At 44.9% G+C, this 26177-nt stretch overlaps 1 protein-coding gene across 1 annotated transcript; it reads right to left on the bottom strand.

Moving 5' to 3' along the window:
• Positions 1-12796, bottom strand: LOC311150364 (extracellular matrix protein 2-like; the record flags this gene model as incomplete). The annotated part of the gene is made up of 10 exons (XM_084187797.1): positions 1-193; positions 808-1134; positions 1924-2063; positions 3362-3519; positions 3768-3903; positions 5135-5250; positions 5569-6148; positions 6346-6512; positions 12212-12337; positions 12625-12796. 10 exons carry the CDS (start codon positions 12794-12796, stop codon positions 1-3), a joined length of 2115 nt encoding a protein of 704 aa, XP_084043923.1.
• Positions 12797-26177: the final 13381 nt, after the last annotated feature.

The following is a 26177-nucleotide window of genomic DNA, read 5'->3' as shown; positions in this document are numbered from 1 at the left end:
CTAGTAATCTTCATGTTGGTAATCTTCCTCATGACTCTGGGGCTGTAGTATGATGCTGTGGTAGGTCTTGATGCAGGAGAGGGCGATGGGTGGGATAAGGCGCCGGTCAATCAGGTTGTACTCCAGGTGAACGGAGACTAGGGGTGAGTCATCGCTCAGGCGTGTGTCACACAGAGAGTTCAGAGGAACGTATCTGCAGGGAGGAAAGAAAAAGATGATGGACACTCAGTCACCACCGACAGAAAGACAGATACTCAGACAAGACAGAACAACCTTTGATCCGACTAAAGGAAATAACGACTGAGAGAGAAACATAAATTACACGTTGAGATTCACAATAGCAATTTCAGATCATTATGGTTAGAGACTGCATGTGGCTACTGTGCTCTTATCAAGTTGGTTAGTCTCCCAGTGGGAGGAAGAGGACAGACAGAGGAAGTTAGTTATGTTAGATAATGTTGTGGTTGAGTTACCAGATAACATTGTGGTTGAGTTACCTAATAACGTTGTGGTTGAGTTACTGATAACATTGTGGTTGAGTTACCTGATAACATTGTGGTCAAGTTACCGGATAACGTTGTGGTTGAGTTACTGATAACATTGTAGTTGAGTTACCTGATAACGTTGTGGTTGAGTTACCTGATAACGTTGTGATTGAGTTACCTAACAATGTTGTGGTTGAGTTACCTGATAACGTTGTGGTTGAGTTACCTGATAATGTTGTGGTTGAGTTACCTGCTAACGTTGTGGTAGACCTACCTGATAACGTTTTGGTTGAGTTACCTGATAACGTTTTGGTTGAGTTACCTGATAACGTTGTGGTTGAGGCGAAGGAGCTGCAGAATCTTGAGCTTCAGTAGCCCCCTAGGGATGGAGTGAAGCTGGTTGTGGTCCAGCAGGAGTTCAGTCAGAGAGTTGTACAGGCCCAGGAAGGACACATCATCAATGCCGTTGTTGTCCAGCCTGTTGTGGGACAGGTGAAGAAGTTCCAGTCCCGGTTTAATGTGGCCAAACACGTAGCCAGGGATCCGCTCGATCTGGTTGTGGTGCAGGTGGAGCTGCTGTAGGCCCACAGGGAGGAAGGAAGGGACATGCACCAGCTTATTGTGCGACAGGTCCAATGACTCCAACTTTCTGAAATGGTAAGGAAAATACAGGGAGATGTGAAAAGTTTAGAAGACATGAAGAGATGGAGGGTAATGTACTGCATTATGTCTCCAATTGACTGAGTTAAAAGGGGACTTTTTCAATCTTAGGACTATATTACTAGTCCACCTTTCCTTCAGAAGGCTGGTTCAATATTTCCCTTTTCTCCATCTTTCACCAGAGGGTTCCATCAAATCCATCACATTTGTCTCACAACATTGTAGGAGTTTCAAACCACTAAGAGCCTTCACACAAAGGCAGATGGCCTGCAGTCCCTCCCTTTGGGCTTGACACTCTCTACAACCTATCATAAACCTGGACTGTGTCTGCTGCTCCGCTGTCAAGCCAGCCACATCAGCACGCCCCAAAACAATATCCTCCGTGGCTTTGCCCTCTATTCTCTTGTTTTTCCTTTTCTCCTCTTTCTTCTAAGATGCAATTAACATTATATTTTCCACTCGTTATTGCCAGGAAACTGGGAGACTAACACATGTACAGAGTGTCAGATTAATTGCATCATTTAAACTTTTGCTTAAGAATCCTGTTATGCAATCATGTTTATATTCATGCATTTTACTAAAACTTTTGTTTAAAAAAATGCATTCAAAAAATAAATACTGAGGTCACTTTTCTGCAAGATCAGAAATAGGAATAAAATGTTTTCCAACATTCCCCTCAAGGTGGTGTTCAAAACCAGAGTAACAGTAATCATTACACTGGACAATAACCTCCTAAATGCTGCAAAAGCAAGAATGGAGAGAGGTTGTTGGGACTTACAACAGGTGTATCCAGGCCCTTGGGGCTATGCGGTCCTCCCGGATCCTATTATGACTGAGATCCAGAAACCTGAGGTTGACGGTCTTGTTGAGGATCCCCTCATGCACCTCTTCTATTCTGTTATCCGACAAGTGAAGTGTCTGGAAATACAAGCCGCAAAACCCCTTGAGTATCCATATTGTTAGGGGGGTGAGGGGACCTACCGCATTGTTAGGGGGGTGAGGGGGACCTACCGTGTTGTTAGGGGGGTGAGGGGGACCTACCGTGTTGTTAGGGGGGTGAGGGGGACCTACCGTGTTGTTAGGGGGGTGAGGGGGACCTACCGTATTGTTATGAGGGTGAGGGGAGTGCTGCAGAGATGGTTGTCCTTCTGGAAGGTTCTCCCATCTCCACAGAGGAACTCTGGAACTCTGTCAGAGTGACCATCGGGTTCTTGCTCACTTCCCTGACCAAGGCCCTTCTCCCCTGATTGCTCCGTTTGGCCGGGCAGCCAGCTCTAGGAAGAGTCTTGGTGGTCCAAACGTCTTCCATTTAAGAATGATGGAGGGCACTGTGTTCTTGGGGACCTTCAATGCTGCAGACATTTTTTGGTACCCTTCCCCAGATCTGTGCCTCGACACAATCCTGTCTCGGAGCTCTACGGACAATTCCTTCGACCTCATGGCTTGGTTTTTGCTCTGACATGCACTGTCAACTGTGGGACCTTATATAGACAGGTGTGTCTTTCCAAATCATGTCCAATCAATTGAATTTACCACAGGTGGACTCCAATTGAGTTGTAGAAACATCTCAAGGATGATCAATGGAACCAAGATGCACCTGAGCTCAATTTCGAGTCTCATAGAAAAGGGTCTGAATACTTATGTAAATAAGGTATTCCTGTTATTTTTTATAAATCTGCAGAAAAATCTAAAAACCTGTTTTCACTTTGTCATTATTGGGTATTGTGTGTAGATTGTTGAGTGATAGCTCAGTTGGTAGAGCATGGCGCTTGCAACGCCAGGGTTGTGGGTTCGATTCCCATGGGGGGCCAGTATGAAAATGTATGCACTCGCTAACTGTAAGTCGCTCTGGATAAGAGCGTCTGCTAAATGACTCAAATGTAAACATTTAATTTAATCAATTTTAGAATAAGGCTGTAACGTAACAAAATGTGGAAAAGGTCAAGGGGTCTGAATACTTTCCGAATGCACTGTATGTGCACCTAGCTCGCAATTACCCAAAATAGTATGTTTAGTAAAACATCCGAAACCTCTCATGTTACTACATTATTGAAGAGTCTGTGGACTATTCCAATACTTATTTCAAATAAGGGAAAATAAGTGACGTCTCAAATGTCTGAGAGCTACGCTCCTTTGTTGGACTGAGGCTACTGCATATTATTGGCTCCTGCATGCTCACTACAGTGACATCACAGGCACCTCGTCCAATCACTGACCTGCAGGGTCACAGGAAGCCCCGAGGGGATGGCCCGGAACTTGTTGTCTTCCAGTCGCAGATAGATGAGTTTCTTGAGGGGCCGGAAGGTCAAAGGTGACACATTCCCATCGTGGAAGTGGTTGTCCTCGAGCTCGAGTGTCAGCAGTTTGGACAAACCTGAGGAGAGACACATTTTCAAATTCCAACATGACAATATCAACATACAATAATATCCAATGTAATTTGACTTGTTTTGCTGATATTCGTTGCTAAATGAGCTACGCCAACAACGCTAATGTGCTAATCTGCACATCCTATCTGAGGTGATTTGAAATAGTAGGTGCTCAGACACAAGCTAAGCTTGAACGAACAAAGCTTTGTACACATACTCTCTCTCTCTCTCCGTAAACCCCACCATTCTATACCTTTAAAGCTGCTAGGTGTGAGACCCAGGATCTTGTTGTCATTGATCTTCAGCTCCACCAGGGACGGCGGTAGAAATGAGGGGACTTTGGTCAGATTGTTGCCATCTAGATTCAGCCTCCTCAGCTTGGTCAGGTTCTGAAACAAGCCAAGAATCCACCCACCTTAGAACATTCGAGTGCTAAGTGTGTTTTAACCAGTGTCCCTCTCTCTCTCACGGCCAAGCTCAAGAACTGCAATGTTACCTTATGTTTCTACTTTGCTGTTTATAGCTGAGATCTGCATAAGGTGAATCAGCGCCACTGGTCGCCCCAGGCGCATCTGTTATTGTTTTTGTTTTGTTTATGAAACGGAGCAGAGGAGCATCCAGCATCGTGGTAAAACATTTTTTGTAGTACATACTCTGCTGTTCTATCGCGCGTGCAATCATGTCCGAGGGAAAAAACTGTGTTCGTTGTTTGAGGTATTTGTTGTTGTTATATCGCAAATCGACGTGGCAGTTTCACCGCTACGGATTCCAGCTTTAAGAGATGTACAAAATGAAACACTTATTTTTGGTATAAGGCCTATGACATGGGCCTTATGCCAGTATAACCTGTGTAACTACCAGTTGAATAACCTACACGATTATTAAACGCTGTAACAGGCTAGTAGGCTAAGTACACAATAGTATTTTTTAATGGTGCAGGAATAATATGATTTTTTACAGCAATGGCAGTTCTCCCAGTGGTGATTTGATTGAATTCCACCCTATGTCTTATTCATGAAGTGCTTTTCATGACATGTTTTGTTATCAAGTCTTTGTCAACTCTGAGAAGTAGTTAATAAACACTAATGCTCTCTGAAGGGAGTTTTTAGCACGTGAGCTCCTGGCATCAGGGACTCTGACACCTTAGTGGGAACAGGTGCATGTTAGGACACCTTGCCAAAAAGGATTGTTCTGTTTTTAGTTGTGGCTTGTATGTTGACCGATAATATTCCCATGTTCATTGCAACAGCTAATTGACATTCGTCTAGATGGGGCCAGATTCAACTTTTGTTCTTATGCTCTACCTGGGAGACAGCAGAAGTCCTAGCACTCCAACTACAAGATGGATCATCTTGTTGATACATTAGGCACTACCTATAACTTAAATGACTGTGGCATGCACATACCTGTACTATTCTGTACCACTACACTGTGACATAATATTATGTTTATATTCTATGATAACAGGCTGAGAGGGATCCAGGTAATGCAGCATGAGAATGGTCAATAGAGCCCTTAGTAACATGAGGCTGAGATGTACAGGTGGGTCTGGCAGAACAGTAGAGGTCCAACTGGAACTAAAGCCAAATGTGTTGAAATGAACGATGCTCTCAGACTCACCTGGAACAGGTCAGTGCTAATGGCGGAGTCGTCCAGCTTGTTCTTGCTCAGGTCCAGCCACTCCAGGTTGGGCAGCCCAGCCAGCGCCCAGGGAGGGATCTTACTGATCTTATTGTCTTATAAGAGAATAGAACACATGCTGACCCAGTCACCTCAAACAGAGTAAGGCCTGGGTCCACATGCCATTGGACCTGCCTTAATGTTTATGCAGTACCTTTGTGTACAAAATATGTTTATATATGCAACTGTGTAAATGCCGCAAAGGACATTTGATTGTATTGAAGCACACAACGGTAAATCCTTTGCCTTCCCGAAATTCCAACTTATTAAACATAGCTACCCATTTTAGTAAACCTGAACTCAGATTATTGTCCCCCCTCTTGACTCTACTAATTGTCCCTCTAATAACATGTGAGATCTCTGTATCTCCTCACCTGCCAGATAGAGGGTCTTGACCCCCTGGTCTGAGAGGATAGGGATGTGGACCATGCCAGTGCTGCCACAGGCGATCAGAGACTCAGAGAGTAGGCAGCCAGCAGGGAGAGACTCCATGATGCTGTGTCTCCTGGGGAATGTGACTACAGCACGTCCCGGCCCCGGTGCCCTCGCCATGGGACTCCTAGTGGTGGTAGTAGCCAGTCGGCCAGTCGCCATGGTGACTGGTCTCCCCATTGGTGCCAACCTCATGGTGGGTTTTCCGGTGGCCCTGATGATGTAATCGTCATCGTCGTCATTATCGTCATGTTCGCTGTGGTCATGGTCATCATGATTATCATTGTCATTGTCATCGTAGGGAAGGTACGGAAGGCTGTCTTTGGTTATCGTCGGGTCACGCCTCTTAGCCATGGGGACCTCGGTCTTCCTGACTTTTATTTTCACAGCCACTTCCTTTTTCTTCACAGACACTTTCTGTATCTTCACAGCCACTTTTTGTTTCTTCACAGCCACTTCCTGTTTCTTCACCGCTACTTCTTGCTTTTTGTTCTGGGTGGTCACGGATTTCATAACAGCAACCTGTACAACATAGACATCACACACAAAATATATCAAATTAGATATCTTAAATACCTCAAAATATCCCTGTCAGTCAATACTCAGTCATAGGCAAAGCATTAATACAATAGTCAAAGCATTGTTAGTTCATGTGCTGTGCAGGTCCCATAGCATTGCCTTCTTCATATTCCCATGGGCACCATTGGGTGGGCACCCACCGCTTTCGCTGGAGTAACATGCTGCTCCTCCTTCTTCTGATGTGCTGCTCCTCCTTCTTCTGATGTCCTTTGGAGACTCTTCTTCTGTTTTGGGATCCCCTCTTTCTTCTCTGCATTAGGGGAGGGTTTCTTGGCTTTGGGAGCCACTGTCTGCTGGCTATTTGAACCTGAGGGAGAGGGCAATATATGTTAAATTCATATTTATACAGTATATACAGTACCAGTCAAAGGTTTGGACACACCTACTCATTCAAGGGTTTTTCTTTATTTTTACAATTTTATACATTGTAGAATAATAGTTAGACATCAAAACAATGAAATAACACATATGGATTCATGTAGTAACCATAAACATATTAAACAAATCTATAATATAATCTATAATCTATATTTTATATTTGAGATTCTTCAAAGTAGCCACCCTTTGCCTTGATGACAGCTTTGCACACTCTTGGCATTCTCTCAACCAGCTTCATGAGGTAGTCTCCTGGAATGCATTTCAAATAACAGGTGTGCCTTGTTAAAAGTTAATCTGTGGAATTTCTTTCCTTCTTAATGCGTTTGAGCCAATCAGTTCTGTTGTGACAAGGTAGGGGTGGTATACAGAAGATAGCTCTATTTGGTAAAAGACCAAGTCCATATTATGGCAAGAACAGCTAAAATAAGCAAAGCGGAACGACAGTCAATCATTACTTTAAGACATGAAGGTCAGTCAATATGGAACATTTCAAGAACTTTGTACTTGAAGTTTCTTCAAGTACAGTCGCAAAGACCATCAAGCGCTATGATGAAACTGGCTCTCATGAGGACCGCCACAGGAAAGGAAGACCCAGAGTTACCTCTGCTGGAGAGGATAAGTTCATTAGATTTAACTGCACCTCAATTTTGCAGCCCAAATACATTGGGGAAAAAAAGTATTTAGTCAGCCACCAATTGTGCAAGTTCTCCCACTTAAAAAGATGAGAGAGGCCTGTAATTTTCATCATAGGTACACGTCAACTATGACAGACAAATTGAGGAAAAAAAATCCAGAAAATCACATTGTAGGATTTTTTATGAATTTATTAGCAAATTATGGTGGAAAATAAGTATTTGGTCAATAACAAAAGTTTCTCAATACTTTGTTATATACCCTTTGTTGGCAATGACATGGGTCAAACGTTTTCTGTAAGTCTTCACAAGGTTTTCACACACTGTTGCTGGTATTTTGGCCCATTCCTCCATGCATATCTCCTCTAGAGCAGTGATGTTTTGGGGCTTTCGCTGGGCAACACGGACTTTCAACTCCCTCCAAAGATTTTCTATGGAGTTGAGATCTGGAGACTGGCTAGGCCACTCCAGGACCTTGAAATGCTTCTTACGAAGCCACTCCTTCGTTGCCCGGGCTGTGTGTTTGGGATCATTGTCATGCTGAAAGACCCAGCCACGTTTCATATTCAATGCCCTTGCTGATGGAAGGAGGTTTTCACTCAAAATCTCACAATACATGGCCCCATTCATTCTTTCCTTTACACGGATCAGTCGTCCTGGTCCCTTTGCAGAAAAACAGCCCCAAAGCATGATGTTTCCACTCCCATGCTTCACAGTAGGTATGGTGTTCTTTGGATGCAACTCAGCATTCGTTGTCCTCCAAACACGACGAGTTGAGTTTTTACCAAAAAGTTCTATTTTGGTTTCATCTGACCATATGACATTCTCCCAATCCTCTTCTGGATCATCCAAATGCACTCTAGCAAACTTCAGACGGGCCTGGACATGTACTGGCTTAAGCAGGGGGACACGTCTGGCAGTGCAGGATTTGAGTCCCTGGCGGCGTAGTGTGTTACTGATGGTAGGCTTTGTTACTTTGGTCCCAGCTCTCTGCAGGTCATTCACTAGGTCCCCCCGTGTGGTTCTGGGATTTTTGCTCACCGTTCTTGTGATCATTTTGACCCCACGGGGTGAGATCTTGCGTGGAGCCCCAGATCGAGGGAGATTATCAGTGGTCTTGTATGTCTTCCATTTCCTAATAATTGCTCCCACAGTTGATTTCTTCAAACCAAGCTGCTTACCTATTGCAGATTCAGTCTTCCCAGCCTGGTGCAGGTCTACAATTTTGTTTCTGGTGTCCTTTGACAGCTCTTTGGTCTTGGCCATAGTGGAGTTTGGAGTGTGACTGTTTGAGGTTGTGGACAGGTGTCTTTTATACTGATAACAAGTTCAAACAGGTGCCATTAATACAGGTAACGAGTGGAGGACAGAGGAGCCTCTTAAAGAAGAAGTTACAGGTCTGTGAGAGCCAGAAAACTTGCTTGTTTGTAGGTGACCAAATACTTATTTTCCACCATAATTTGCAAATAAAATCATAACAAATCCTACAATGTGATTTTCTGGAGAAAAAAAATCTCAATTTGTCTGTCATAGTTGACGTGTACGTATGATGAAAATTACAGGCCTCTCTCATCTTTTTAAGTGGGAGAACTTGCACAATTGGTGGCTGACTAAATACTTTTTTTCCCCACTGTAAATGCTTCACAGAGTTCAAGTAACAGACACATCTCAACATCAATTGTTCAGAGGCGACTTCATGAATCAGGCCTTCATGGTCGAATTGCTGCAAAGATACCACTGCTAAAGGACACCAATGAGAAGAGACTTGCTTGAGCCAAGAAACACGAGCAATGGAGATTAGACCAGTGGAAATCTGTCCTTTGGTCTGATGAGTCGAAATTTGAGATTTTTGGTTCCAACCGCCGTGTCTTTGTGAGACGCAGAGTAGGTAAACAGATGACCTCTACATATGTGGTTCCCACCGTGAAGCATGGAGGAGGAGGTGTGATGGTGTGGGGGTGCTTTGCTGGTGACACTGTCAGTGATTTATTTAGAATTCAAGGCACACTTAACCAGCATGGCTACCACAGCATTCTGCAGCGATACGCCATCCCATCTGGTTTGCGCTTAGTGGGACTATAATTTGTTTTTCAACAGGACAATGACCCAAAACACACCTCCAGGCTGTGTAAGGGCTATTTGACCAAGGAGAGTGATGGAGTGCTGCATCAGATGACGTGGCCTCCACAATCACCCGACCACAACCCAATTGAGATGGTTTGGGATGAGTTGGACTGCAGAGTGAAGGAAAAGCAGCAAACAAGTGCTCAGCATATGTGGGAAGTCCTTCAAGACTGTTGGAAAAGCATTCCTCATGAAGCTGGTTGAGAGAATGCCAAGAGTGTGCAAAGCTGTCATCAAGGCAAAGGGTGGCTACTTTGAAGAATCTCAAATAGAAAATATATTTTGGTTTGTTTAACACTTTTTTGGTTACTACATGATTCCATAGTTTTGATGTCTTCACTATTATTCTACAATGTAAAATTTTTTAAAAATAAAGAAAAACCCTTGAATGAGTAGGTGTGTCCAAACTTTTGACTGGTAGTGTATACAGTTGAAGTCGGAAGTTTACATACACTTAGGTTGGAGTCAATTGTTTACAGACAGATTATTTCACTTATAATTCACTGTATCACTAGATACAAGAAGTTTATGTAAGGGATCGGGGGTTGGCAGGGTCTAGACAGAGTCTGACACTTCCCCGATCTACAGAGAGGGGGAGTCATCAGACTCGATCTGGTTCACCTGAGTTCTGAGCACACCTGTCAGTAATTAGTGTAGGATTTAAGGTGTGCTCAGAAGCTCAGTCGGCGCGAGGTATTGTTCCTTTGTGACTTGCTAAGCGTTTTGTTCCGAGAGAGAGAGAGAGAGAGAGAGAGAGAGAGAGAGAGAGAGAGAGAGAGAGAGAGAGAGAGAGAGAGAGAGAGAGAGAGAGAGAGAGAGAGAGAGAGAGAGAGAGAGAGAGAGAGAGAGAGAGAGAGAGAGAGAGAGAGAGAGAGAGAGAGAGAGAGAGAGAGAGAGAGAGAGAGATTGTTGTTTTTGATTACCCGTGTATCCGACCTGTGCCTTGTTGTTTGACTCCCCGAATTGCTTAATCCTCTGCTTGTCTACCCCAGTGATTACCGTCCTCTGATCCTGTGCCCTCGTCTACGACTAAGCCCGCTCCATTGGTACCTCTGCCTGTCTATGCCTGGCCCGGTTTTGACCACAGCCTGCCCGACCACGATTAAGCTATTCTCTTGTCTGTACTCTAATAAAGCATCGCTATTCTGCGATTGGATCTTACCACTCTGTCCGAGTATTCATTACAGTTTACATACACTAAATTGACTGTAACTTTAAACAGCTTGGAAAATTCCAGAAAATGATGTCATGGCTTTAGAAGCTTCTGATAGGCTAATTGACATCATTTGAGTCAATTGGAGGTGTACCTGTGGATGTATTTCAAGTCCTACCTTCAAACTTAGTGCCTCTTTGCTTGACATCATGGGAAGATTAAAAGAAATCAGCCAAGACCTCAGCAAAAAAATTGTAGACCTCCACAAGTCTGGTTCATCCTTGGGAGCAATTTCCAAACGCCTGAAGGTACCACGTTCATCTGTACAAACAATAGTATGCAAGTATAAACACAATTGGACCACGCAACCATCATACCGCTCAGGAAGGAGACGCGTTCTGTCTCCTAGAGATGAATGTACTTTGGTGCAAAAAGTGCAAATCAATCCCAGAACAACAGCAAAGGACCTTGTGAAGATGCTGGAATAAACAGGTACAAAAGTATCTATATCCACAGTAAAATGAGTCCTATATCAACATAACCTGAAAGGCCGCTCAGCAAGGAAGAAGCCACTGCTCCAAAACCGCCATAAAAAAGCCAGACTACGGTTTGCAACTGCACATGGGGACAAAGATCGTAATTTTTTGAGAAATGTCCTCTGGTCTGAGGAAACAAAAATAGAACTGTTTGGCCATAATGACCATCGTTATGTTTGGAGGAAAAAGGGGGTTCCTTGCACGCCGAAGAACACCATCCCAACCGTGAAGCATGGGGGTGGCAGCATCATGCTGTGGGGGTGCTTTGCTGCAGGAGGGACTGGTGCACTTCACAAGATAGATGGCATCATGAGGAAGGAAAATCATGAGGAAGGAAAATTATGTGGATATATTGAAGCAACATCTCAAGACATCAGTCAGGAAGTTAAAGTTTGATCGCAAAGGGGTCTTCCAAATGGACAATGCATACTTCCACCCCAAGCATACTTCCAAAGTTGTGGCAAAATGGCTTAAGGATAACAAAGTCAAAGTATTGGAGTGGCCATCACAAAGCCCTGACCTCAATCCTATAGAAAATTTGTGGGCAGAACTGAAAAAGCGTGTGCGTGCAAGGAGGCCTACAAACCTGACTCAGTTACACCAGCTGTGTCAGGAGGAATGGGCCAAAATTCACCCAACTTATTGTGGGAAGGTTGTGGAAGGCTACCCGAAACGTTTGACCCAAGTTAAACAATTTAATGGCAATGCTACCAAATACTAATTGAGTGTATGTAAACTTCTGACCCACTGGGAATATGATGAAAGAAATAAAAGCTTAAATAATTCTCTCTACTATTATTCTGACATTTCACATTCTTAAAATAAAGTGGTGATCCTAACTGACCTAAGACAGGGAATGTTTACTAGGATTAAATGTCAGGAATTGTGAAAAACTGAGTTTAAATGTATTTGGCTAAGGTGTATGTGAACTTCCAATTTCAACTGTATGTACACATACTGTACACAATTCCATGCCCTGATCAGTTTGTACACTTTATGTCAGCATGGACCATTTCAACAAAAAAGCTGGCATTAAACATAATAACCACAAATAAGATTACAATCCTTCCATAACAATCTACAACTTGAATGATAAATAATAGGAGTGAAGGCAGAAGGACAAACTGGCTGCAGTGTAAATGTAGCTAGTAAATGTTTGTTATTTGAGCAGCTGCCAGCCTACCGCTGCAGGGGACAGGGTGACAGCTGACAGTTCCCCTCTGACACTGGCACACGGAGCAGGGCTGAGGCGACCACATGGCCCTGTCAAACAGGGACATCCCATTCACAGAGCACTGCCCTCTGCCACCTGCAAGACAGACAGAACGACAGACACACACACACAAACACACAGCACTACTCACCCAAACTACACATGACCCACAGGTAAAGTCCACATGAAACTGATGCTAAATAAAAAAGATATGCACCACACTCAAATTCAGTCTTTGAAAACTCAGTGCAGTTCTTTCTGAAGGATTGTGGACCACCCTTGACTTGGGAGAACACACTGTAATCACAAAAACTAGAAGCTCTGTGAAGTATGCATGCATGTTGCCCCCACCATCCTTTTCCAAGAGCATGTTGAAAACTTACCAGGGAGGAGAGCATCATCAGTATCATCCAGTTCAGGTGAATCAGCTGCTACTACGGGTTTGGAGCTCCTGGGCTTCTCTGTTCTCCTGCTGGGCTTCCCATCAATTAGTGAGGCTGCTGCATATAAGCAGAAATATAGGAGCGCTAATCTGTTCATGGTCAGCTCTGCCATGGACTCTCTTGGTCAGCCTTCCTTTGGACAGAAACCCTTTCAAAGTGAGTGTGAGGAATCTCAACTTCTGAAGGGCTTTTATACACTCTCACCCCCAAGACATGATTTTTGGCCACACACCACAGAGAAACCCCAAAGGTGAGAGGAGAGAGGAGTGGCGAGAGGAAGTAGGGGAGTGGGTGAAAAAAATAAAAGGAAAACATTTTCAGGACAAAGACCTCCTTTCATTCGTCTTTAAGAAACCACCTACCTCTCCTCTCCCCACCTCTCTCCTCTCCAACCCCAGCCCCTGGTATACCAAACAAACCAATAGAGGAGGTCCAGTCAGAGACTGCATATCGGAGGGGTCAAATAATTACTGTGACGTCAACCAGCGGAGTGCTTTCTCACAGCCCAAACAGACAGTTTATCTACGGCCCATTTCCATTGGCCACGAGCCAGAAGAGGTATAGCCCACTGTACGGTATGGCCAGGAAGGAAGAAAAAATCTCTCCAAGCTCTCAAATCGGAGTCCAGCTGGAATGAAAGGCTGCTTTGTGTCCAATACCTCTCCAGCCCACCCCACCACCAACCACTACCAGCCAGCAGGACAGCGAGACACAGAGACCACACTCCTGAGAAATTCTTGGGAGTTTTCTCTTTCTGCTTTGCGACCCTGCTTGACCGCACGGTTTCCTCCCTGTAGTGTCACAAGGGCCTTGCATCTCCTCTGTTTACACACACTATTCGTGTAACTAAGACAACCACCATATATGTCAACACCGTCGATTCATGTTTCCCAATATAATACGTTTAGTATACATAAAAACGTAACCTTATCTGATAGTGGAGTGGGATATGATTGCAGCAACACTTACTGTATTCTGGAACACCTCGGTCACTGTCCGTCTGCTACTATTTCTCCCAGTATGACCCCTGGTTGCATTTCATGTCTAATTTCTCAAAACCACATCCAATCATCCTACTCCTACTTCATTGTGGTGTCCACATTGTGGTGTGCCTGAAACCAACAGATACCAAACACTCCAACAGACACCTGCAGACCTGCTGCATGGCCAACCAAAACAGACTGTGTTATCTGAGCATACGCCATAGACACTTATAGGATCAGATTTACTAGTTCAACGTTTGCACCTGGGCCCGTATTCATAAAGAATCTTAGGAGTGCTGATCTAGGATCACGTCCCCCCTGTCTAAAAGGCTAAACTGAACCGTGCTATTACTCTGAGACGGTTTATGAATATGGTCCCCGATATTTACTGGTAAAGGTCAATGAAAGATTGTGAGAAGGAAAAGCCTTACAGCTAGTATAGAAAACATAGGTTTGCTTTGTTATAACAACAGGTGCAAACACTTAATAAATCTGTCCTTGCACCTTCAATAGCACTACATGGTCTGAGATTTCTGAAATCTTGAATATTTTCACAGTGCCTTTTTACTAAGCAGGTGATTGGCTAAGAGGATGACCTCCATTGACCATTGACAGCGAAACACAGAAAGGTAATTTGAGTCCATGTGAGAATCAAGTCTGGTTTGCAACACAAATAATTTAATATGTTTTGTTTTACTTTTACCATCTCTCACTATTATAGAACGTTTGTCTCAATATATAATTTATGTTTTATATTTACATTTAAGTCATTTAGCAGACGCTCTTATCCAGAGCGACTTACAAATTGGTGAATTCAACTTAGACCTATGTGCAGTATCTGTTGCCACAATAAGGGAATTACATAATTTCAGACACAAAATAACATGTGGCTAAGTTAAGTACTCAAAGTAACTGATACCATCCATCCTCATTATAATTAGTCACATTTGCCACACACCTTTCAAAATTGTATTTTGACTCAAGGCCTGGCATAGAACTTTCAGAAATGTTTCACCATTTATGACAGAGTTACAACAAATACAGCCATATGAAGCTTATTTTGGCTCAAGACACAAAGAAACTTGAAACCTCACTACATGCAAAGAAATGATGATCACATCAGACATATATTCACACACACGTCATGAGAATAAACCCCTAACTGACATAACCAGTTTGCCTCAGTTCAGTTTGTGTTCACTTATCCCCAGAAATCTAACTATTATTTACGGTCTGTATATTTTAGGTCAGAATAAGAGATTTGACCTTTGACCTGGGACCTGTAATCCAGCTGGCAGACAATGGCAGGTGCTGTCTGTCTCTCCAGCAGTAGTTGAAGAGCGAAGATTTATCACCATACCATATTCTATCTCTCTCATTCTCTCGTTCTCTCTCTCTCTCTCTCTCTCTCTCTCTCTCTCTCGCTCTCCCTCCCTCTCTCTCCGACAGCTGAGATGTTAGTGCAGGCGCACTATTTCCAGTCAAGGACACAAAGCATCCAAAATAGATTTATCTATGTACAGTATCTGTTGTCATAATGACTCCACATGCCCATTTCACCTGTCTCTTTCTTTACTGATTTAAAGAGTTTGCTGTATATATACACATCTATATAGGACAATCCAGAATATAGGGAACGTACAGACCAATACAGTCCAATGTTAATGTGATTGCTTTTTTTTTTATCCTTCAAGATGACAGAATATGAAGAGCTTAAATAATTAAAATGAAATTGATATTTGATGCCTCTGTGTTGACATGGTGTATTTTGAGGACATTACAGTTTCTCGATTGCTAAAACACATTTCTTGAAACCTTCACCCATTTTCTCAAAACTTTAAACACAAAACCAAATCTTCAAACTACATTCACAAAACCCCTGACTCTTCTGGCAAAATCAAACAATCGCCTCAAAACCATTTAATCTGTGCTCAAAATCAAACAATGCTTTCAGATCATACACACAGTCAGTCAATATATAAACACTACAGAGCGTTCATTAGACACTACATCAAAAAAATTGAGAACACAGCGTCCAGGGCATGTAGTTACAGAATATTTTTATTTATTGTATATAGTAAATGCATTTTGCAATTAAAACAAAAAGTATTGTAATAATAATAATAATAATATGCCATTTAGCAGACGCTTTTATCCAAAGCGACTTACAGTCATGTGTGCATAAATTTTTACGTATGGGTGGTCCCGGGGATCGAACCCACTACCCTGGCGTTACAAGCGCCATGCTCTACCAATTGAGCTACAGAGGACCACAATATAGTAATCACAACTTAGTACAGTCAATATATTGTGTAGTGTAAGTACTGCAAGTAATACAGTATTGAATGTCTGTATATTCAGCACTTGCATAAAAATACAGTAGTCCAACTGCAAAAGCCCAAAGAACAAAGAAAACTCTAAATGAAAAGCACATTACAGTACACTCAAACATTTTGTGCAACTGCGAAATCAAAGTCAATGAGAGATTCATTCTGCCTCAGCATCACGTCTTTGTGCTGGTTCCGGCCAGAGGACTTCGTCCACATCACAGGCAACGTTGTCCCTTGCCAGGCAACGGCGGAAAAACCCTCTGGTGTGCCGGATCCAGCCTTGACAACACTCCACACCTATGTCACCACAGGCCAATTCCATTGCCTGTAAGAGATTTTCCCTGGTATATGGGTTTCGGTCATAGACTGTTGGCTGGGCTCCCTGCCTGTGCCATTAAACCCCTACAACTCATCCAGAATGCCGCAGCCCGTCTGGTGTTCAACCTTCCCAAGTTCTCTCACGTCACCCCGCTCCTCCGCACACTCCACTGGCTTCCAGTTGAAGCTCGCATCTGCTACAAGACCATGGCGCTTGCCTACGGAGCTGTGAGGGGAACGGCACCTCCGTACCTTCAGGCTCTGATCAGTCCCCACACCCAAACGAGGGCATTGCGTTCATCCACCTCTGGCCTGCTGGCTCCCCTACCTCTGCGGAAGCATAGTTCCCGCTCAGCCCAGTCAAAACTGTTCGCTGCTCTGGCACCCCAATGGTGGAACAAGCTCCCTCACGATGCCAGGACAGCGGAGTCACTCACCACCTTCCGGAGACATTTGAAACCCCACCTCTTTAAGGAATACCCGGGATAGGATAAAGTAATCCTTCTACCCCCCCCTTACCCCAACCCAAACCCCAACCCAAAAACAAAACAAAAACATTGTAAAGTGGTGATCCCACTGGCTATAAGGTGAATGCACCTTTTTGTAAGTCGCTCTGGATAAGAGCGTCTGCTAAATGACGTAAATGTAAATGTAAATGTAATAGACCTTCCACCGCCACGCAGAGAAAAACGATTCTATTGGGTTGAGGAAAGGGCTGTATGGTGGAAGGCAAACATTTATGAATCGCTGGTTGATGTTGAACCACTTGTGTATCCAGACACCACGGTGAAAGCTGACATTGTCCCAAACCACGACATAGACAGGATGCACTGCCTGCTGATGATCCTGCTGCTCACGCTCAAACAAAACATCCCGAAGATCACCCAGAAATGTAAGAAGATGTTCAGTGTTATATGGCCCCAGGGTTGCATAACGGTGGAGAACCACATGATTACTTATGGCTGCACAAAGGGTGACATTGCCACCACGCTGGCCAGGGACTTCCACAATGGCACATTGACCAATTATGTTCCTGCCTCTCCTTCTCCTCTTCGCCAGATTGAACCCTGCTTCATCTACAAAAATGTATTCATGGGGCTTTCCATGGAATCCAATTCAAACACTCTCTATATATAAAAATAAATAAGTAGTTTAGTAAGTAATACAGAAAGACAGACTTCTGCAATAGTGCATTTGTATGCACTTCTGATTTACATACACTACAATATAGTGCAGTTTACAGTAACAGTAGGCTAGTAGCATAGCATTGTACTGTAAGCATCAGCGCTGAAAGTGTCTGAGTGTACACTTACTTGCACATACTGAACTCGTAGATCTTTGACCCTATCTGAGTTGCGCTCAAAGGGTACTCTGTACACTTGCTTCATGCGTACCCTGTAATAATAATAATAATAATAATATGCCATTTAGCAGACGCTTTTATCCAAAGCGACTTACAGTCATGCGTGCATACATTTTTTTGTGTGTGTATGGGTGGTCCCGGGGCTCGAACCCACTACCTTGGCGTTACAAGCGCCGTGCTCTACCAGCTGAGCTACAGAGGACCACACTTTGATTCCTTCAAAGTTTACATTGTGTTGAACAACTCTTTGCTGTATTTCACACAGTCGGATGGCATTGTTTTGAAGGACCATATCAACAATGAGTGCCTCTTGCTGTTGGGAGAACATAGCAGGCCTTCCACCCTCATGTGGTAGTCTTGCAATTCTACAAAAAGGGAAAATGCACTTACAAACATATACATACAGTAATATAGTAATGGACATTGCTTCTATATGTAAAATATTTTATGGTAAGAAAATGTCTATTTTTTCCCCAGTCCCCTTTCTATTGACAAAGTGATGTACTGAATCAAATGTATACAGTAAATTTTCAATGACCAAAATAAAAAGAAACAATTACCTGTTCTCTTCTCTGAATGTCCTGATTATGGTGGCCACAGAGAATCTGCTCAAATTGGGTTGTACTTTTTGTCCTGCTTCTCTCATTGTCATTCCATGAACAACAACATGGTCTATCACAGTTGCTCGAATTTCTTCTGAAATTACTGTTCTTGGTCTTGCTCTTCCTCGTCCTCGTACTCTTCCTCCTCATCCACCACCTCTTACACGTTGTCAGCGTCTGGGTGCAGTGGGGAAACGGAATCAGCCGCAGGACACAGAACTGAGAATTAATGGCTTTACTCGACTCCAAGTAAATATAGCAAACCCTCCACGCAGGGAAGAGCAAAAACAACAGCTCAACAGATGACGTAACAAGAACAATCACGCACACACTCAGGAGGGAAAACAGAGGTAATATAGGGAAACTAATAAGCCTAATGAGTAACAGGTGTGAACAATACAGACAGAGCTAGTGAGACACAGAAACATCGATCGGTGGCAGCTAGTACTCCGGTGACGACGACCGCCGAAGCCTGCCCGAACGAGGAGGAGGGGCAGCCTCGGCCGTATCCATGACAGTACCCCCCCCCCCGACGCGCGGCTCCAGCCGTGCGTCGACACCGGCCTCGGAGACGGCCAAGAGGACGCGGAGCAGGGCGAGTCGGATGACGACGATGGAACTCCCTTAACAAGGAGGGATCGAGGATGTCCCTCCTGGGAACCCAGCTCCGTTCCTCCGGACCGTACCCCTCCCACTCCACGAGATACTGCAGGCCTCCAACCCGACGCCTCGAATCCATGATGGAACGGACCGAGTACGCCGGTGCCCCCTCAATGTCCAATGGGGGCGGAGGAACCTCCCGCACCTCGGACTCCTGGAGCGTACCAGCTACCACAGGCCTGAGGAGAGACACATGGAACGAGGGGTTAATACGGTAATCAGGGGGGAGCTGTAACCTATAACAAACCTCGTTCAACCTCCTCAGGACTTTAAAGGGCCCCACAAACCGCAGACCCAGCTTCCGGCAGGGCAGGCGAAGGGGCAGGTTTCGGGTCGAGAGCCAGACCCGGTCCCCCAGTGCATAAACCGGAGCCTCACTGCGGTGGCGGTCGGCACTCGCCTTCTGTCTCCTAATCGCCCTTTGCAGGCGTACATGGGCAGCGTTCCATGTCTCCTCCGAGCACCGAAACCATTCATCCACCGCAGGAGCCTCGATCTGGCTCTGATGCTACGGTGCCAGGACCGGCTGGTAACCTAGTACACACTGAAAGGGAGACAGGTCAGTGGAGGAGTGGCGGAGGGAATTTTGAGCCATTTCTGCCCAGGGGATGTAAACTGACCAATCCCCCTGCCGGTCCTGGCAATACGACCTCAGAAACCTACCCACATCCTGGTTTACTCTTTCCACCTGCCCATTACTCTCGGGGTGAAAACCTGAGGTCAGGCTGACGAGACCCCCAGATGGTCCATAAATGCCTTCCAGACCCTCGATGTGAACTGGGGACCCCGATCAGACACTATATCCAAAGGCACCCCGTAGTGCCGGAAGACGTGTGTAAACAGGGCCTCTGCGGTCTGTAGGGCAGTAGGGAGACCGGGCAAAGGAATGAGACGACAGGACTTAGAAAACCGATCCACAACGACCAGGATCGTGGTGTTACCCTGTGATGGAGGAAGATCTGTAACAAAGTCCACCGATAGGTGTGACCACGGCCGCTGTGGAACGGGGAGAGGTTGTAATTTACCTCTGGGCAGGTGTCTAGGTGCCTTGCACTGAGCGCACACCGAACAGGAAGAAACATAAGCCCTCACGTCCTGAGCTAAGGTGGGCCACCAGTACTTCCCACTAAGACAGCGCACTGTCCGACCAATGCCAGGATGGCCAGAAGCAGGTGACGTGTGAGCCCAATAAATCAAACGATCGCGAACCTCGGACTGAACGTACGCACGACCCACTGGACACTGGGGGGGAGTGGGCTCCGTGCGTAACGCCCGCTCGATGTCCGCGTCAACCTCCCATACCACCGGCGCCACCAGACAAGAAGCCAGAAGTATGGGAGTAGGCTCCCTGGTCCGATCCTCTGAGTCATATAGCCGGGACAGAGCGTCTGCCTTAGCATTCTGGGAACCTGGTCTATACGATAGGGTGAACACAAAACGCGTGAAAAACATGGCCCACCTTGCCTGACGAGGATTCAGTCTCCTCGCTGCCCAAATGTACTCCAGATTGCGGTGGTCAGTCAAAATGAGAAAAGGGTGTTTAGCCCCCTCAAGCCAATGTCTCCACACCTTAAGAGCTTTCACAACAGCTAACAGCTCCCGATCCCCCACGTCGTAGTTTTGCTCCGCCGGGCTGAGTTTCTTCGAGAAGAAAGCACAGGGGCGGAGTTTGGGAGACGTACCCGAGCGCTGAGACAGTACAGCTCTTATCCCCGCCTCGGACGCGTCCACCTCGACTATGAATTGCAAGGACGGATCCGGATGAGCCAGCACGGGAGCCGTGGTGAACAGCGCCTTCAGCTGACCAAAAGCCCTGTTCGCCTCCGCTGACCACTGCAGGTGCACCGAACCGCCCTTTAGCAAAGAGATAATGGGAGCTGCTACCTGGCCAAAGCCCCGGATAAATCTCCGGTAGTAGTTGGCAAAACCCAAAAATCGCTGCACCTCCTTTACCGTGGTAGGAGTCGGCCAATTACGCACGGCTGAAATGCGGTCACACTCCATCTCGACCCCTGACTCTGACAAGCGGTATCCTAAGAAGGAGACGGACTGTCTGAAGAACAGACATTTCTCAGCCTTAACGTACAGGTCATGCTCCAACAGTCTACCAAGCACCTTGCGCACCAGGGACACATGCTCGTCGCGTGTAGCGGAGTATATGAGAATATAATCTATATACACCACTACACCCTGTCCGTGCAGGTCCCTGAAAATCTCATCGACAAACGATTTAAATACTGAGGGAGCATTCATCAACCCGTACGGCATGACGAGGTACTCATAGTGACCAGAGGTGGTACTAAATGCCGTCTTCCACTCGTCCCCCTGCCGGATACGGATCAGATTGTACACGCTCCTGAGGTCCAATTTTGTGAAGAAGCGTGCACCGTGCAATGACTCCGTCATACTAGCAATGAGAGGAAGAGGATAGCTGTATTTTACGGTTATCTGATTTAGACCTCGATAGTCAATGCACGGGCGTAAACCTCCATCCTTTTTCTTCACAAAAAAGAAACTTGAGGAGGCAGGGGAAGTGGAGGGCCGAATGTATCCCTGTCCCAGAGATTCGGTGACATATGTCTCCATAGCCACCGTCTCCTCCTGTGACAGAGGATACACGTGACTCCTGGGAAGTGCAGCACCCTCATGGAGATCTATCGCACAATCCCCTCATCGATGGGGTGGTAATTGAGTCGCCTTCCTTTTACAGAAGGCGAGAGCCAAATCGGCATATTCTGAGGGAATGTGCATTGGGGAGACATGGTTTGGACTCTCCACCGTGGTTGCCCCTACGGAAACACCTACACACCTTCCCGAGCACTGAGGTGACCATCCCTTAAGAGCCCTCTGTTGCCACGAAATACTGGGGTCATGGGTGGCTAGCCAGGGAAGGCCCAGCACCACGGGAAACGCAGGGGTATCAATGAGGAAGAGACTAATTATCTCTTCATGACCCCCCTGTGTCTCCATCCGAAGTGGAGCTGTGACCTCCCTAACCATACCTGACCCTAATGGGCGACTATCTAGGGCACGTATGGGGAAGGGCACATCTAACGGCAATATAGGAATCCCTAATCTATGCGCAACCAATCTGTCCATAAAATTCCCAGCTGCGCCGGAATCTACGAGCGTGTGGGGAAAACTCAGGGAAAATAACATTAATCATCATGTGAGCAACAGGGAGCTCTGGGTGAGTTGGGTGCCTACTCACCTGAGATGATCCCTCAGAACCCTGCCTGCTGCCTCGATTCCATGAGGGTCTTCTCCTGCACCGGCCCGCAGTGTGTCCTCCCCCATCGCTCTCCCCTCAGGCGGATGATCGAATACTGCCCGGAAACGGCAGGTAAAATCCTCATAGCGAACGGACTCAGCGTCTATTCCACCCCACTCCGCGTTGGCCCATTCCAGGGCTCTGCCCGACAGACAGGAGATGAGGGCGGACACGCTCTCGTATCCCGAGGGAGCCGGGTGGATGGTGGCCAGGTAAAGTTCCACCTGGAGCAGGAAACCCTTACACCCGGCAGCTGTCCCATCGTATTCCCTCGGGAGCGAGAGCCGAAGACCACTGGACCCAGGGGTTGAGGATCCTGATGGAAGAGAATTCGGCGAAAGAGGAGGTGTAGGAAACCCAACTCTCTCCCATCGATCCATGTTGTGGATCACTTGATCCAGAGCCGAGCCTAGTCGCTGCAGCATGGTCGCGTGCTGGTGGATGCGTTCCTCCACCGAAGCGCTGGGATCGGGCGTGCCTGCTGACTCCATAACGGGTGCGTGATTCTGTCAGCGTCTGGGTGCAGTGGGGAAACGGAATCAGGCGCAGGACACAGAACTGAGAATAAATGGCTTTACTCGACTCCAAGTAAATATAGCAAACCCTCCAGGAAGAGCAAAAACAACAGCTCAACAGATGACGTAACAAGAACAATCACGCACACACTCAGGAGGGAAAACAGAGGTAATATAGGGAAACTAATAAGCCTAATGAGTAACAGGTGTGAACAATACAGACAGAACTAGTGAGACACAGAAACATCGATCGGTGGCAGCTAGTACTCCGGTGACGACGACCGCCGAAGCCTGCCCGAACGAGGAGGAGGGGCAGCCTCGGCCGTATCCGTGACACACGTACTCTTCCTCCTCTGCCTCTCAGATTGTTTCCATCCATTGTTGGTATCAACATTCAACGCACCTGTGCCACCTGTGCACTCTGAACTGGCTTATATTCTGTACAATTAGTTTGATCACATCATTAGAAACTGTGTGTGAACAAAGTGTGAACAATTTGGAGTCGTTGTGTGTAAACGATGACAACTGTGTTGTTGTTGTGTTTAACTTTTGCCGCCTGTGTTTACCATTTTCTAACACAAGTGCATCACAGTCCGAAATGTGTTTTAGTGAGTGAGAATGTGTTTAGAGTTTTGCAAAAAGACTGATTGATTCGACAAATGGGTTTAGGCCACTGAGCATTTGGTTCAGAGAATGGGGTTTAGTGTTTTAGCAATTCAGAAAAACTGTAATACAGGTTACAATAGGCAGGGCTGAACTTACAGTGCTTTCAGAAAGTATTCATAGCCCTTGACTTTTTCCACATGTTGTTGTACTACAGCTTGAATTTTAAATTGATTAAATGTAGATTTTTTGGTCACTGGCCTGCACACAATACCCCATAATGTCAAAGTGGAATTATGTTTTTGAAATTCTTTACAAATTAATGACAAATGAAAAGCTGAAATATCTTGAGTCAATAAGTATTCAACCCCTTTGTTTTGGCAAGCCTACATAAGTTCAGGAGTCAAAATGTGCTTAACAAGTCACATAATAAGTTGCATGGACTCACTCTGTGTGCAATAATAATGTTTAATATGATTTTTGAATGACTACCTCATCTCTGTACCCCACACATACAATTATTTGTAAGGTCCCTCAGTCAAGCAGTGAATTTCAAACACAGATTAATCCACAAAGACCAGGGAGGTTTTCCAATGCCTCGCAAAGAAGGACACCTATTGGTAGATGGGTAAAAATAACAAAAGCAGACATTAAATATTCCTTTGAGCATGGTGAAGTTATTAATTACACTTTGGATGGTGTATCAATACATCCAGTCACTACAAAGATACAGGCGTCCTTCCTAACTCAATTTCACCATGAGGTCAATAGTGACTTTAAAACAGTTATAGAGGTTAATGACAGTGATAGGAGAAAACTGAGGATGGATCAACAACATTGTAGTTACTCCACAATACTAACCTAATTGACAGAGTGAAAATAAAAATATTCCAAAACATACCTATTACATAAAGTAATACTGCTAAAACAAATGTCCTGAATACAAAGTGTTATGTTTGGGGCAAATCAATACAACACATTACTGAGTACCACTCCATATTTTCAAGCAAAGTGGTGGCTGCATCATGTTATGAGTATGCTTGTAATCGTTAAGTACTGGGGAGTTCTTCAGGATAAAAAACAAATGGAATGGAGCTAAGCACAGGCAAAATCCTAGTAGAAAAGTTGGTTCAGTCTGCTTTCTAACAGACACTGGGAGATTAAATCAGGATAATAAACTAAAACACAAGGCCAAATCTACACTGGAGGTTCTTACCAGAAGACAGTGAATGTTCCTGAGTGGCCGACTTACAGTTTTGACTTAAATCTACTTGACAATCTATGGCAAGACCTGAAAATGGTTGTCTAGCAATGATAAACAACCAATTTTACAGAGCTTTAAGAATTTTGAAAAGAATAATGGGCAAATGTTGCACAATCCAGGTGTGGAAAGCTCTTAGAGACTTACCCAGAAAGACTCACAGATGTAATCGCCGCCAAAGGTGCTTCTACAACGTATTGACTCAGGGGTGTGAATACTTATGTAAATGAGATATTTCTGTATTTAATTTTCAATAAATTAGCAACATTTTCTAAAAACATGTTTTCACTTTGTTAATATGGGGTATTGTGTGTACATGGCTGAGAAAATACATATGATTTATTCCATTTTGAATTCGGGGGGGGGGGGGGGGGATAGTTTTAAGAATAGTTTTAGATGGGCATACCATGGATCATTTAGCTATTATATTTTTTAATTTAAGGACCTGTAGGTATAAAATAAGTATATATAAAAAAAGGTTTTATAAAATATTGAATTTAACGTTTACTATTATAGCCCATAGAAACGCATTGAATAACACATTAATAAATGGCAAAACAAACAGTCAAAGAATAAATCATAACGAATAAGGTTTTGAAGTGTATGTCCTATATCTAGAAAATGTAAGAAAGCTCAGGAAATATACAGAGGGGAGAACAAGTATTTGATACACTGCCGATTTTGCAGGTTTTCCTACTTACAAAGCATGTAGAGGTCTGTAATTTTTATCATAGGTACACTTCAACTGTGAGAGACAGAATCTAAAACAAAAATCCAGAAAAACACATTGTATGATTTTTAAGTAATTAATTTGCATTTTATTGCATGACATAAGTATTTGATCACCTACCAACCAGTAAGAATTCCGGCTCTCACAGACCTGTTAGTTTTTCTTTAAGAAGCCCTCCTGTTCTCCACTCATTACCTGTATTAACTGCACCTGTTTGAACTCGTTACCTGTATAAAAGACACCTGTCCACAAACTCAATCAAACAGACTCCAACCTCTCCACAATGGCCAAGACCAGAGAGCTGTGTAAAGACATCAGGGATACAATTATAGACCTGCACAAGGCTGGGATGGGCTACAGGACAATAGGCAAGCAGCTTGGTGAGAAGGTAACAACTGTTGGCGCAATTATTAGAAAATGGAAAAAGTTCAAGATGACGGTCAATCACCCTCGGTCTGGGGCACCATGCAAGATCTCACCTCGTGGGGCATCAATGATCATGAGGAAGGTGAGGGATCAGCCCAGAACTACACGGCAGGACCTGGTCAATGACCTGAAGAGAGCTGGGACCACAGTCTCAAAGAAAACCATTAGTAACACACTATGCCATCATGGATTAAAATCCTGCAGCGCACGCAAGGTCCCCCTGCTCAAGCCAGCGCATGTCCAGGCCCGTCTGAAGTTTGCCAATGACCATCTGGATGATCCAGAGGAGGAATGGGAGAAGGTCATGTGGTCTGATGAGACAAAAATAGAGCTTTTTGGTCTAAACTCCACTCGCCGTGTTTGGAGGAAGAAGAAGGATGAGTACAACCCCAAGAACACCATCCCAACCGTGAAGCATGGAGGTGGAAACA

The sequence above is a fragment of the Coregonus lavaretus genome, assembly GCF_964263955.1.
Source record: "Coregonus lavaretus genome assembly, chromosome: 22".
NCBI lineage: Eukaryota > Metazoa > Chordata > Actinopteri > Salmoniformes > Salmonidae > Coregonus > Coregonus lavaretus.
This window is presented reverse-complemented; position numbering and strand designations above follow the sequence as displayed.